This window comes from Diabrotica virgifera, chromosome 2, assembly GCF_917563875.1.
Source record: "Diabrotica virgifera virgifera chromosome 2, PGI_DIABVI_V3a".
NCBI lineage: Eukaryota > Metazoa > Arthropoda > Insecta > Coleoptera > Chrysomelidae > Diabrotica > Diabrotica virgifera.
Genome location: NC_065444.1, coordinates 18,904,468 through 18,918,861, shown reverse-complemented (window position 1 = coordinate 18,918,861; position 14,394 = coordinate 18,904,468). Strand labels below are relative to the sequence as shown.

The window sequence follows — 14,394 nt, the reverse complement described above, 5'->3', positions numbered from 1 at the left end:
CATATTCTTCTTCAGTAGTGCTATTTCTTAGTGCTTCTTTTATGATGTTTTCGAGCTCTAGGACTTTTTCCTCTATTTCTTGTGGATTGTCAATTGTAGGAATGTTTCCAATTCCTATGCTCACTAGGCGTTTGAAGTTAGACCACTTGGTTTTCTTTCTTTTCTTTGTTGTTTTGTTATCTTCTTCCCATGTACCTATTTCTATGAGTATGGGGTTGTGGTCTGCTGATCCTTCGTTTAAGGTTCGGATGTCTGTTTGTAGTCCTAGGCTTTTGGCCACTACTATATCTAAATGGGTTGGTAGAGCATTTCCAGGAAAGTATGTTGGTTCGATGGGCCCAATCACCATGGTGTCTTCGTTGTTCACTAGATAATTATTCAGTATTCTACCGTTTCTGTTTGTAGCTCTATCGTTCCAGTTAGGGGATCGGGCGTTTAGGTCTCCTATTATTATGGACGGTTCTTCGGCGTTCAGGAACGTATTCAGGTCGTCGTCGTTTAAAGGATCTGTTGGCCTTACATATGCTGAAGTGATCCTTATTTCACCTTGTCTCATCTGGACTTTTATTGTTGTTGCTTCCATAGTGTTTAGTGGTGGCGTATGTTGTAATGTATGATTTATTCCTTTTCTCACTAGGATAGCAGTTCCTCCTGAATTTGCTCTGTGGTCGTTCCTGTAGATGTCGTATCCTGGAAACTATTATGATATTGATGGTATGAGTTAGTTTAGTTTCTTGCAATGCTACGACATCCATTTCATATCTATTTATTAATTCGTCCAGCACGTTTGTATTAGTTCTTATGCCGCCTGAATTCCAGGAGCCTATCTTCCGGTATCCCCTAGTTTCGTGCCTTAGTTCAGTGCTATTTTTACATTTTTAATCGCTTCACTTACCGTTTTTATGACTAGCTCTTCTATCATCGTGGCCAGTCCTTTTTGTTGTTCTTTTGAAATTAATATGGTCGAATTTGTTGTTGGGTTTTGTGTTGGTTTGGTGATTTGGGCGTACGATTGCCCATTGTTTCTTTTAGGTTGTTGTGTTCTGTTTTCTGTTGTTATTTGTCTGGGTCTTCCCCAGGCAGGTATCTTTGGGCATCCTCTATAACTTGCCGGGTGTTGCCCTTGGCAATTAGCACATTTTATCTTATAATGAATATAACATCTTTATTTTATCTGCATTCAAAACAACCCTGTATTTATGATTGGGTTCGGGGTGGTTCCAACTCTATAAAATTTCATAAAATTGAATAAAAGTAAATAAAAATAAATAAGACTGAATAAAATTAAATAAAAATAATAAATAAATTTAAAAAATAATAATAAAACTAAATAAAAGTAAATAGAATCTAATAAAATTTAATAAAACGAAATAAAATAAAATAAACGAAAACAAATAAAATTCTTAAATAAAATAAAATAAAATTAAACAAAATTAATTGAAACTAAATAAAATGTTATAATTTGCTGCTTGTTCTTTTCGTGTGCTCAGAACTTTACTCCTGCTTGCGTTCGTCAGAAAAGTTCGGTTTAGAGATATTTTTTGAAAATTTCGAAAAATAAAAAAAATTTATATTTTGCCCAATTTAAGTCCAAAAGTTAAACAGTTGCACTTTTCTTCAATGAAATTTGTTGCTCGTTCTTCTTCTGTCCTCAGAATATTTCTACGGCTTAAGATGTTGTGTTTCGGACACCGATTGTGCTGGAGAAAAAATTTTAGTTTGCTTGAAATTCAGCTGGGAGAATACCTGCTGAATTTCGTATTTTTCACGTCATTATTGTAAGAGTTATGGCGTCATGGGTAACTCCCTTACGACGTACGTGTATGAAATATAAATAACAACCTACTCCCAGTCCGGTCGAATATACCTGCCAAATTTCATAAAAATCGGTAAAGACGTTTCGGAGGAGTATGGCAACAAACACTGTAAAAAGAGCATTTTATACATATAGATGTAAAATTTTTGGTGGCTACTAAAATGACTATATAAACCCGTATAAACCTTCCCTGAACTTCCACAAATAATTCAACATCAAAATTAGCCAACATTCTCGAGTTTTAGCGAGACTAACGAACTATCTTTATTTATAAGATAAGCCACAATTTAAGTTTAAAATTTGACGTTTCGATTTCCACTTCAGAAATCGTATCCTTATTACTTCTAATATGTAGGCAAATACTTATACAACCGTGATTTTTAGAAAACCACTTTAACTCGTATTACGTGGGGATATAGACACAGAATAATATAGGCGAATGTAATATAATCAAGCTCAAGTAACTTTAGGATACTTATGACTGATAGACTATTTTTTGTAATTTCTAGTATATTCGTATATAATAAATAATATTACTCTTTTTTTAAGGTATTTGAAGAACTTCTGTTAGATGCCGATTGGTCTGTTAATGCTGGTTCCTGGATGTGGCTCTCGTGTTCCAGTTTCTTTCAACAATTTTTTCATTGTTACTGTCCCGTAAAATTTGGAAGAAAAGCTGATCCCAATGGTGATTATATAAGGTATGGGATCAGAATGGTATCAGATCAGAATTAAATTTCACAAGTTCACGCAATTGTTAACATAAACAATATATTAAATATATCTGGAAGGTTCTTGTTATAAAATGTGATAATATGTATACCGAAACTAAAAATCACTTGCAAGGTATATGCAGAGTAAGGGAAAATAAGAAGAAGAAGCACAAAAATATATTTTCTTTCCGATGTAAACTTATTTTCTCAACAAGATTTTAAAATCTCCAAACGTAGCAGCAATGAGTAACATACTTGAATGGGTAAAGTAAAAAAGAATGTGTGTGTACTTTGTACGCACGTAAGAAGATATTCTTCTTTTATATAATAGGTAATTTAAACGAAGTAAATATACTTAAAAGGTTATTTATACTTATTTTATTTAAAAATCAAACTAACTTTCTTATCTACCACTTTCAAAAAAGAAGAATATCTTCAAAAATTATATAATAATATACTTACAATCATAAAATCTATAAAAAAAAATAAAAAAATAATAACTTGCTTGGGGCTTGAACCCACTTCACGTCTACCGCGCCGTACGAAAGTTGACGGCATTTCAAACTGCACCACATTCGCGTGTACGTCATGTGGGAATATACACAAACTAAACGTTTACACCATAAATTTATATGAATGTAATAAAATTATTAGTTTGATTTTTGTCGAAATAAAATACAACAAAATATAGAGTAAGAAAACGATATGAGATGAAGATTTGTAGAAAGTTTGTTCGTAATCAGATTATGTAAATTAAAGCATTGCCTACTAATAGGTAACTACATTATTTTGTTTACATTTTCCAAATAGATAGGTATTGAAACTATTAGGTATTTCCAACTGAAACATTTAGAATTACGTACCTGCGGCTTTTCAAAACTATTTAAAAAGTCACTATAATTATAAATTTGATTTTATTTCTGTCCACACATCAATAAAAACTAATATTATACAATATTTTTGTTTACCGATAACCTCCATATTGAACAATTATTGACAGATAATTTCAAAATTTCAACACCCAATCAGAGCCCGTATAACGACTAATACCATACTGTCGGTGTGCGCATGCGCGCGGATCAATCAAATTTTACCCTCAATCGATTCACCGCTAAAGAAGAATATCTTCAAAAACAATAAAGTTAAAATTTGTAACGATACTGTAAGGAAAAATCAAAATCCGCTGAGAACAGAAATGAAGTTAAACCTTGATTACACGTAACGAGTATTATAGCGAAACAGTGTTCTCGGCCGAGTGCTCGTTTGGTATAAACATACTAACGACTACTTGGCCGAGCACTCGACCCAGTTATATAACGAGATATTTATTTATTTAGCGTATGGCTATATCACAGTTTTTGTATATGAATAAAGATACAAGGGCGGATCCAGGACCGATTTTCGGGAGGGGCCATGAACTCTTTTTGGGGAGGGATACCGGAGGTATGGGGAGTAATTTTTAAAAATTAGGGTTACAATGGTGAGTTTTAATGTACTTTTCACACACTTTTACCGTGTGTGAGAAGTGCCATAGTACCAATTCATGTACATAGTACATAGCATTCCTGCCGTAGTACCGATTCCTACACATTTCTTCGGCCGTGCAGTTCTTTCAACGAGTTTACTACTTTTCCCAATGCTTCTCCTGCCAGGTCTTATTCTTTCCGTTTTTCTTGAATTTCACTAATTATTTTAGGTTCTCATAAGCGTCAATGAACTTGACAAAGTCTTCACGAATTTTGTTATTGTGTATGTATCTCAAATTTAGAGAAAGCTGTTACACTTGGGAAACGTCGGTCGTTTCGTCAAATATGATAGATTAATAATTTGTACTTTGAACCTGATTCATTATATCTTTCATTATTTCTTCACCACAACATGTTATTAATTGATTTTGACTGGGGCTACTAATGTATGTTACTCTAGAAGATGCTGTGGATAGGTGTTATTTAAGAGTCTTATCTCCTGTTGCGATTTAAACCTTAACAATTCCCCTCACTGCTAGGTCCAGCATCTTCGTCCAGAAGCAGAAAGCCATCATCACGATGGTTCCTTAGAGGAATATTTTGTCGACATAAGAACACTATAGCTCCTACTATTGGTCGTAGTCTTTCTTTATTTTTTTTTTGTATCTGTTTAGACCTCTCAGAGTCTATCTGGTTAATGACTGACTTTTGAGGGTTGCGATTTGGGATAACTTTGTAGAAACTCCAGCTCAACTTGAACGCATTCCTTGTGGTATGATGTTTTTTCATGGGTGTGTATGGCCCAGTCTTTGCTCATGAGTTTGGCAAAAGATATTAAAGGTTTCGTGACAAGGCTTTGGGCCGTCATCCCTTTATTGTGACCATATTTTTCATTCGAAAAGTAAAACGCAATACTTGTAAACCAATTCCTTTTGACTGTCCGAAAATACCAATCAACTTCTTTATTCTAAGTGCTGGTGACCCAACCAACGCTTCATTTCTTTTTTATTCTTTGTGGGTATAGAATATGGAAATTGATACGATTTTGATGGCTGTCAAGGTCGTTCTAACAATTAGCACTTTGTAAAATTATCAACATTTTGATTTATAAAACATCCTCTATATCATTCTTGAAACTTCCGTTACTGCCTTTTTTCAATTCTAGTATAGAAAACATATTTTCCCCCTATTTTGTACATACAATCAACCAAACTTATATGGAATCACTATGTATTTGAAACCTGCAGCTTTTGGAAGATATAAGTGCAAATTTTTAGTTGAAACGATAAGAAGAACAGTTGCCGTGCCCAAGGACTATATAGCAGGAGGAAGTTACGGGATCCCGAGTTAACCCCGCAGCACAATATTGATCACGTACATTGATGTCTTCAACACCAAAACTGGAACATTGGAAATTGGAAAAGTGTGTTATTTTCAAACGAAAGTAGGATGTGTAAAATTAGATGATTAAAGAATTCGTGTACTTAGAGAGCGAGGAAGACAAGTAAAAATGGAAAATACCAGATTTGTTCATAAATATAAAAGAGAAAGGGTCATGTTCTAGAGAGGAATTATTATGATCGGTGAAAAAATCCTTTAATTTTCATCCAAACAACTTTAATAGCTCTCAGGTATGTTGATTTGGTTCTATAAGCTGTAGTTAGGCTCCTGAGAGATGCGATGGAAGAAAATTGAATTTAGCATTAATTTGCTTAAAATAATAAAAAATATCAGATGATTCCATATAAGTTTCGTTGAGTGTATAATATGTGTGTTTAAAATTAAAAACATTTAAACTGCAAATATTTAAATTTATATTTTTTTTTAATTCTCGGAGGGGGCCATGGCCCCCTCCCTGGATCCGCCTTTGTAAAGATAACAATACATTATAAATAAAAATTAATTTTTATATACAAAAATTTAGTTGAATTTCGTTTTCTGTGTATGTTTCTTGTATTGCGACCAGATCAATATCGTTATCCTTTAATAGTCTGTATAGAATTTGACATTTTGCTCTACTCATACCTTCTATATTTAATTGGCAAACTCTTACATTGGGTCCAATTTCTTTTGTAATTTGTTCCTTGGAAAGTCCATTCATTAACTGTGCCATCTTTAATTATTCTAAAAAAACTGCGATATACTTCTGCCAGGAGATCTTTGGAAAGATTCTCTGGCGCCTCTTGTGCTAGTTCTTTAGTTTACCCAGGGTGCACGTGCAGTATTACCTGCGGACGCGAACTATCGTTACGCCCCCTTTAAATGTATAAAATTTTTATATGAATAAGATATAAATCATCATCATCATCATCCAACCAATTTACGTCCACTGCTGGACATAGGTCTCCCCCAATTGTTTCCACACTTCACGGTTTTGTGCTGATTTTTGCCAGTTTTTACTAATCCGCCTGATATCATCTGTCCATCGTGTAGGCGGCTTTCCTCTACTTCGTTTATCTTCTCTTGGTCTCCACTCCATCAGCCCATCTTGAATCTTTCAGCCTGGCGACGTGTCCTGCCCAGTTCCATTTGAGCCTGGTGATACGTTCTACAACATCTGCGATACCGGTTGTTTGTCTGAGATCTTCATTTCTTATTTTATCCCGTAGAGTTACGCCCAGCATGGATCTTTCCATGCGCCTTTGAGCAACCCGCATTTTCGACGCTGTTGTCTTGGTTAGAGTCAGTGTCTCTGCTCCATATGTCATTACCGGTAGCACACATTGGTCAAACACTTGTCTTTTTAAACCGATCGGTATACTGCTCCTAAATATGTCTCTCAGAGCTCCGTAGGCTGCCCAAGCAAGAGTTAATCTTCTTTTTATTTCGCATGTTTGGTTATCTCTGCCAATTCTAATTTCATGACCCAAGTAAATGTACTTTTCCACTAGTTCTACTTCTTGTTCGCGTATAATCAGCTGTCCGCTAGGAATCAGATTAGTCATAAATTTAGTTTTAGAAAAGTTCATTTTCAGGCCTATTTTCCAGCAGATAGCGTCTAACTCATTTAGCATTTTCTTTACTTCTCCTAGGTCATCAGTTATAAGGACTATGTCATCTGCAAAACGAAGATGATTTAACTTTTCTCCATCTATTTTGATCCCTTTATTGTCCCAGTTGAGCATCTTAAAGGCATATTCCAGAACAGTTATGAATAGTTTTGGCGAGAGTGTGTCGCCTTGTCTTACGCCGCGTACTATGCTTATTTGTTTGGTTTTATCATGTAACTTAACACTCATTGTTGCCTCTTTATAAATATTATAGATGAGTGTACTGTAACGGTAGTCAATGCGGCATTCATTTAGAGCTTCTAAAATGCTAAAAGATATAAATAGAAAAATATAATTTTTATATATTATAATAAATGGCGAGACAGTCACTCTGTCTCCATTGTCTTCTTAAAATCCATTGTCTATAGTCCAAAGACACTTATCTCCTTCTTATAATATATCTGTCAATTCTTGTATAAGCAGTGGTATAAGCCATTTGATATATTTTTAATGTTAGCTTCACGATCTATACACTACTCCTTGTTTTTGTGAATCGAAACTGAACTGACTCGCCTCCAAATTCAAAAATTGCCAAATACGTATAAACCATCTCTCGCCCTTACCACTGTCTCGGCCTAGTAACAGTTTGCTGTCTCGCCACTGTACTCGTTACGTGTAATCAAGCCATTACTCTGTTAAATAGCTAAAAACACTGCTTGGGAGGAAAGACACAAACATGCTGGTTGAATAGGTCAATAACTAACTTAAGCGATGACTTAAGCACGGAGGAGGCAGGTATGTGACGATAAAATAGGTAGTTTACTTTAAATCAAGAAGGAAAAAGAATAGCGAAAATGAGGATTCCTAGACATATTGATCAACAGACACTGGGAGATAAATAGAGGTGCAGAAATGGTTGATTTTGAGGTCGAAATCATGAGTAATAGGGAACTTGCATAAAATTTTAAATTCGAAAAAAATGTTATAAATCACAGCGGAACATAATTTAAAACATGTATCAAAGATAAAAAAGTTGTTTTTGTGTTCCGTTTGGCCCCTAAAGACGATTCTAAATTCAACTTAAAGCAGCTTGCCCAAAACGCGTCGTGACGTCATATGATTATATGTTTACATTATGCACAAACAAAGTCAGCAGAAAATACAGTTATGTGACGTTACAAGTGGTTTTGATCTTTTGAACTATTCATAGAAAACTTGTACTATGGAAAACAAAATGGTTTTATTTTCCATAGTAAACCTTCTTTTCTTTCCTTCAAAAACTGTATCAAACTCCAATCTGAACAAACTGGTATATATTATTACAATGACATACGATAAATGTCATTAGAATATAAATGTTCTTCCCTTATTCCGCGACGATGAACTGGCCAAATACCCAAGTAGTTGGAGGCCAATAAACTAAAGAAGGAGAAGAAGAACATACCTAAATCTAACCATAAACATAACTAACTATGTGACGTCACGGATCGTTTGAACTATTTTATATTACAAAAGACTTTAAATTTGTATTTCTAAGTTATTATGAGTTTTTGAAGCGTGAAATTTTGGAAATCTCATTTTTAAACAAAACTGAACATTATTATGTAATAAAAAAATTGTGCAAGTTCCTTATTTAGCCCTACAAAAGAAAATGAACTAATCTATGGAATTGAAATAATAGAAAAGTGACTTAACGCATAAACTGAATAACGCTAGTACTTATTTAGGGAGATAACACATTCGTATTACTTAAATCTTTATATGATACATACCTAATTCAACAAACAAAGCAATATTTCATGCATTGAATGCTGATCAGCAGCAAATTTTATTATTTATTCTTATATTATCAGTAACTGATACTTTTTTTATAGAAAGTATCTTCCAGTATTAAAAAACATGCCAACTCAATACATCCACGAGCCTTGGTTGGCTTCAGAGAAAATCCAGCAGGCTTCGAAATGCATCATAGGGAAAGACTATCCTTTACCAATGGTCAACCACGGAGTCGCCAGTAGAATAAACATTCAAAGAATGAGACAGGTGTACCAACAGCTAGCCAATTACAAAATGGTCGAGAATGCTAGGTTTGAAGTTAAGGAACAGCAGATTAGGGAAATTTCTATTATAGATAGCGCTGTTTGAAATTTTGGAAAGTGTATTTAGTAGGGTTTTTAACTGTCAAAATACGCTTACAGCATTCAAGATTTCTGACATCAGGGCGGTGCCAAAACATTAGAATACGACTTTTCATCATGGTCTTGTTCCTAGTACAGTGAGAAGTTAGGCATATTACTTGTGTATGTTCTTGTTTACTGAACAACTAATATCAAGTAAATCGCTTTTCATCACTTGCCGAAATATATCAATTAACAATAATATTATAGTGTATAATCAATAAAATAGATCATTTAATATTTTAAGGTAACAAATGACAGATGCATGTACTGAATAATATTTAATACGAATAAAATGTTATATTATAGGTATAGCACGAGATTGTTTATAAATAAGGGCTTTGGAAAAGTCTTAAATGTATTATTTTTAGTTAAAAATTATTTATAGCGTGTATTAATCTTACACACTCCATAACGACACGACTTCGTTGATTCTTTTAGTACAGGTATCATAATAATAATTGAATAAAAAATTCATTTGCTAGTTGGGGCATTATATTTTTTATCGCCAACCGTCACTAAAGTCATTCATTATTGTACTCATTTGCCCTCATTTGCGGCAGTAAAGTAACACTTTATTGTACTGAAAGAAGAATTTTACTTTACCTGCCGCGATTAATCAAATTAACCGAGATTGAATGTAAGTGGTCGATGACAGTAATCGAATGGCGAGTATTTGAGTGGACTTAAAATTTATTTACTTTAATTATTAAAAATATTGTACGCAATTTGCGATATTATCAATTAAATTTATGCCAAAAAGTGAAATTCTGTAGTATTTTGTAATTATATTCATATAAAATAAACTAAAACTTTACGGATTTAGTACTTATTCAATATTGATAACTATCGATTAAAAATCGAAAGCGGCCATCTTGCAAGTTATCTGTCATTACTGCCATGAAATTATTATGACGTCTAAAATTTACAAAGTTCTTAAATTGTAAATTGCAAGTAAGTGTTAAAACCAATATTAAATTATGTTGTCAAATATTATTTTATATCAATAAAACATATCTTAACCGATTGTCAAATATACCAGCAAACGAGAAGTAAACTCAACCTTCCCAGGGACATATCTGAGCTTCTTAGAGACACTACAAATATCAACAATATCATACAGTTTTTAACTGAAATAGGAATAAAAGACATTTAATTGTAACACAAATTTTTCAGGTATACTTTTTGTTAGTACATATGTATCTGCTTAATATTATAATCTCTTTTTATTTTTAATATGTATTTTCCATTTTTGTCGTTTATAACCCCAGTGGTTTGGACGACATTAAATTAAAAAAAAATTATTAACTATTTATATGGGAAATAAGCCACAATTAAATTGAAAAAATAATTTCATTAACGTTTCAATATTGGCAATATCATTTTAAAGTCTTCTACTTTAAAATGTATAACATATGTCTGAATTGCCAATATAAATGAGTCAGATTATATAAATTATTAGAAGAATTCTTTACTTAGCAACAACATTTTTGTTTATATTTAGTAGTATTTTGTATTTTGACAACGGCACCCGATTTGGGCGTCGAAACGTTAATAAAATGATTTTTTCAATTTAATTGTGGCTTATTTCCCATATAAATAGTTAAAAATAAAAATGCCACAAAGAAATAGCTTCAGAACAACATTAAAAAAAATATGTTATCGATAAAATTTTGTATGCACCACGTCAGTAAAGACTCCTTATCGAGCTCGTCTGTTACTCGCCTCGCTCGCTCTTCTCGTAATATCAGACTCGTTCGATAAAGAGTCACTTTACTGACTTGGTACATAAACAACTATTATTTTAGTATTTTTATTTCAATAACTATAATTTAGTATTTTTTCATTTTTTATATATTCTTTATCTATAATATTCTACCCGTATTAAATACTATGTTATTTTCAGCCTTAAAATATTAAATGATCTAATTTATTGATTATAAACTATGACAATATTGTTGTTAATTAATATATTTCGGCAAGTAATGAAAACCGATTGACATCATTAAATGGAATAAAGAATTATAGATATAATTTTTACAGTAAACAAGAACAATGAAAAATATCTCTGATAAGTAATGATGTCTACCTTCTCACTGTAGACTGTAGACGAAACATGGCCATGATGAAAAGTCATATTCCAATTATTTGGCAATGCTCTGGCATCAGAAATCTTGAATGATGTAGGCGTATTTTTTAGTTAAAAAAACTATATCTGTAAATACAAACGAGAGTTCTTAATAATGTTACAGTACCTTACTTATCATGTCTTCTGAATGGCAATTTCTTTCACTTTCTGTAAAAATTTTAAAAATGTCTTACCAAATAAAAATAAACGTATTATTGTTGTGAAGGTTTTATATTTATTTTCTTAATGATATTCGATTTGGATATAACTCTTTAGGTATTATAATTTATTCTTGTGTGTCATATAATAAACTATTTATTGAATAAATATGTTTTAATTTTCATTACCTGTGTAAATACTAAGCCAATCTCATAAAATATAGGCCTGGCCTAGAGATAGAAACAAGACTAGTATGATTTTTGTTTTAAATTAAGACTTACACCGTGAAAAAATTAGGTGGTCCAGTTTCCATGTGACCGTAAAAATATACAGTGATGATCGCGCTAATGACCGGCAAAATATCGCAAAAGATGAAAAATATATTAAGTTGTGAGATAACAAGAGACGAAACTTGTAGAGGTGGGAAATTATCAATAAAAACCTATAAATTTACATTACATTGATTGTTTCCCACCTTTAGATGTATACTGAATTCGCTCTACCGAGATTCACTTTGACACATTCGGAATAGGAAACATACAACACAAAAATTCCTACCTCACACTATTAAGTGCTAAAATCAACTTAATCTTTAATTAAAAAAAGAAGAATTATTAGAAATAGTGGGAGTCTCTCCTAATCTCATAAAATTTTGTGGAGTTTATTTCTACAAAATATTTTTAATTTGTACAATAAATAATTTTGTCATTTTTTATCAATATATTATAATGGTGTAAATAAATAATTATTGATTGGCGTAAAGTTTATGTTATTTTTATGTCTGTTTACTATTAATAATATTGGCTATTAGCAGGTGCGTTGGTTGTGTAGTAATTTCCAGTCGCTTCTGACAACTGAACTTCCCGAAAAAGAAATTACTAACGTCAGTGTACAGAGTGAATCTCGATAGAGCGAATTCAGTATATCAGAGGAGTCAACTAAAATTGTCACTGTCGCAGTGGTAGTTGCCAAACTCGTCCGATACGTCTAAAGGTGGGAAACAATCAATAAAATGTAAATTTATAGGTTTCTTTCTCTAAATTTCCTACCTCTGATAGTTTCATCTCTTTTTATCTCACAACTAAATATGTTTTCCATCTTTTACGTTATTTTGCCAGTTATTAGCGCCTTCATCACTGTATAAGGTAATGCACGTGATGAAGTACGTTTTACTAAAATTCTTACTGAACTATGTTTTTTTTGGTTAAATAAAACATTTGTGTGTAATTTTTTTAAAGGTTTATATTTCCAACGCACCGAGCAATTTAAAAATGTGCACGAAATTTGTATTATGTTTTAATATTCGGTTTTCCCAAAGCTTTTTGACATAAATAAATATTTAGAAATAAATATAAATAAATACATAACTTATTATTAATTATGTGAAAACTTATTATTAATGAGAGTATGGTGTGGCTGTATTTTCGTTTTGCAACGAAATTGAAAATGGTTATTCATTTTTTGATTTACATGTTTACTCTCATTGGAGTACGAAGGGAAACATTCTCGTTGGAACTTTACCGCGCTGAGCAGATGGGACGTGAATCATAAATTGTAAAATTCCCTCATCTTCCTTAGTCTCAGCATCCGTTATGGCTTGCAAATTTTAGAAGCCTCGGAGGTGTAACCAGAGAAGGTTCCCATTGTTTTCAGTCTGGTGGGATGTAGAGTAACATTATGTTGTGTTATATGCCATTTAAAACTTAGTTTTTTGCTAGCTGTTGCCGCTAGGGCATCTATGCCATTTCATTCGTTGCAATCCGTGACTACACACCGGGGTTTGTTTTGGTTGGATCAAAGAGAGCAGCATATATGCCTCCTGATGAGAGATTAATAAGTTTCGAAACCGGTAGAAGTGCTTACTGCACTCTCTGATTTAACTAGAATATGGTGTGGCTGTATTTTCGTTTTGCAACAAAATTGAAAATGGTTATTCATTTTTTGATATTAAATATGTATTTATACACATTATTATTTTATATTATTTATAATACTACAGTATTATTACTAAATGTTAACTCTGAATATGTCAATTTCATCTAATTATCATGAGAGAGAAAAAAATATTTGGAAAAAAACAAAATGGGTGCCCATACTAGGATTCTTAATGTTGTTCTGAAGCTATTTTCTTGTGGCATTTTTATAATCAAGTATATTCAAATGGGAAATAAGCCACAATTTTACCTAAAAATGATTTTATTAACGTTTCGACGCCCAAGTCGGGTGTCGTTGTAAAAATACAAAATAATACTAAATAAACAAAAATGTTGTTGCTTAGTAAAAAATTCTTCTAATAATTTATTTAATCTGACTCATTTATATCGGCAATTCAGACACGTATTATACATTTTAAAGCAGACGACTTTAAAATGATATTGCCAATATTGATGAGTTGCGTTCCTGGGACGACTTTACTAAAAGATAGTTCATTCGATTACATGAAATCAATCCCAACTCAAGAATATCCGCCACAAAAAATCATAGCATGTGATCTGTCTTTAAAAAGACAACCAAATGCAACGGTGGCACTGAAATTCTCGCGTTAGAGATTCCATAGTAAATCACGAGGGAAAACCAGGAAAAACCTCGCGATACTATCCCGACATCGTAAGTATTTGGGTTTACATTTAGTTTACTCTCAAAACTAATACCAAATTCTGACTTGATATGTTAAATTTTAAATAATACTAAAATACTAAATGTACTAACTCGATATGTTACTGATTTACTAATTGTGGTATTTTCTTTCTATTGACTTCCTCCTTTAATATGGGTAACCACATCCTACTGCATTCTACCGAGGAATTTGCGGTTACCCATATTAAAGGAGGAAGTCAATAGAAAGAAAATACCACAATTAGTAAATCAGTAACATATCGAGTTAGTACATTTAGTATTTTAGTATTATTTAAAATTTAAAATATCAAGTCAGAATTTGGTATTAG

The 14,394-nt window shown here is 32.4% G+C and overlaps 1 protein-coding gene across 1 annotated transcript in view; it reads left to right on the top strand.

Annotated features, from left to right (window-relative positions):
* Window positions 1-11,617, top strand: part of LOC114325793 (cryptochrome-1-like) — a 45,654-nt gene extending 34,037 nt beyond the window's left edge. Inside the window, exons 7-8 of the mRNA XM_028273920.2 lie at window positions 2,366-2,517; window positions 8,860-11,617. Coding sequence (XP_028129721.2) covers window positions 2,366-2,517; window positions 8,860-9,130 — 423 coding nt within the window. The 3' untranslated portion in view covers window positions 9,131-11,617. The remainder of the gene's footprint in view (window positions 1-2,365; window positions 2,518-8,859) is intronic.
* The last annotated feature ends 2,777 nt before the right edge of the window (window positions 11,618-14,394 follow it).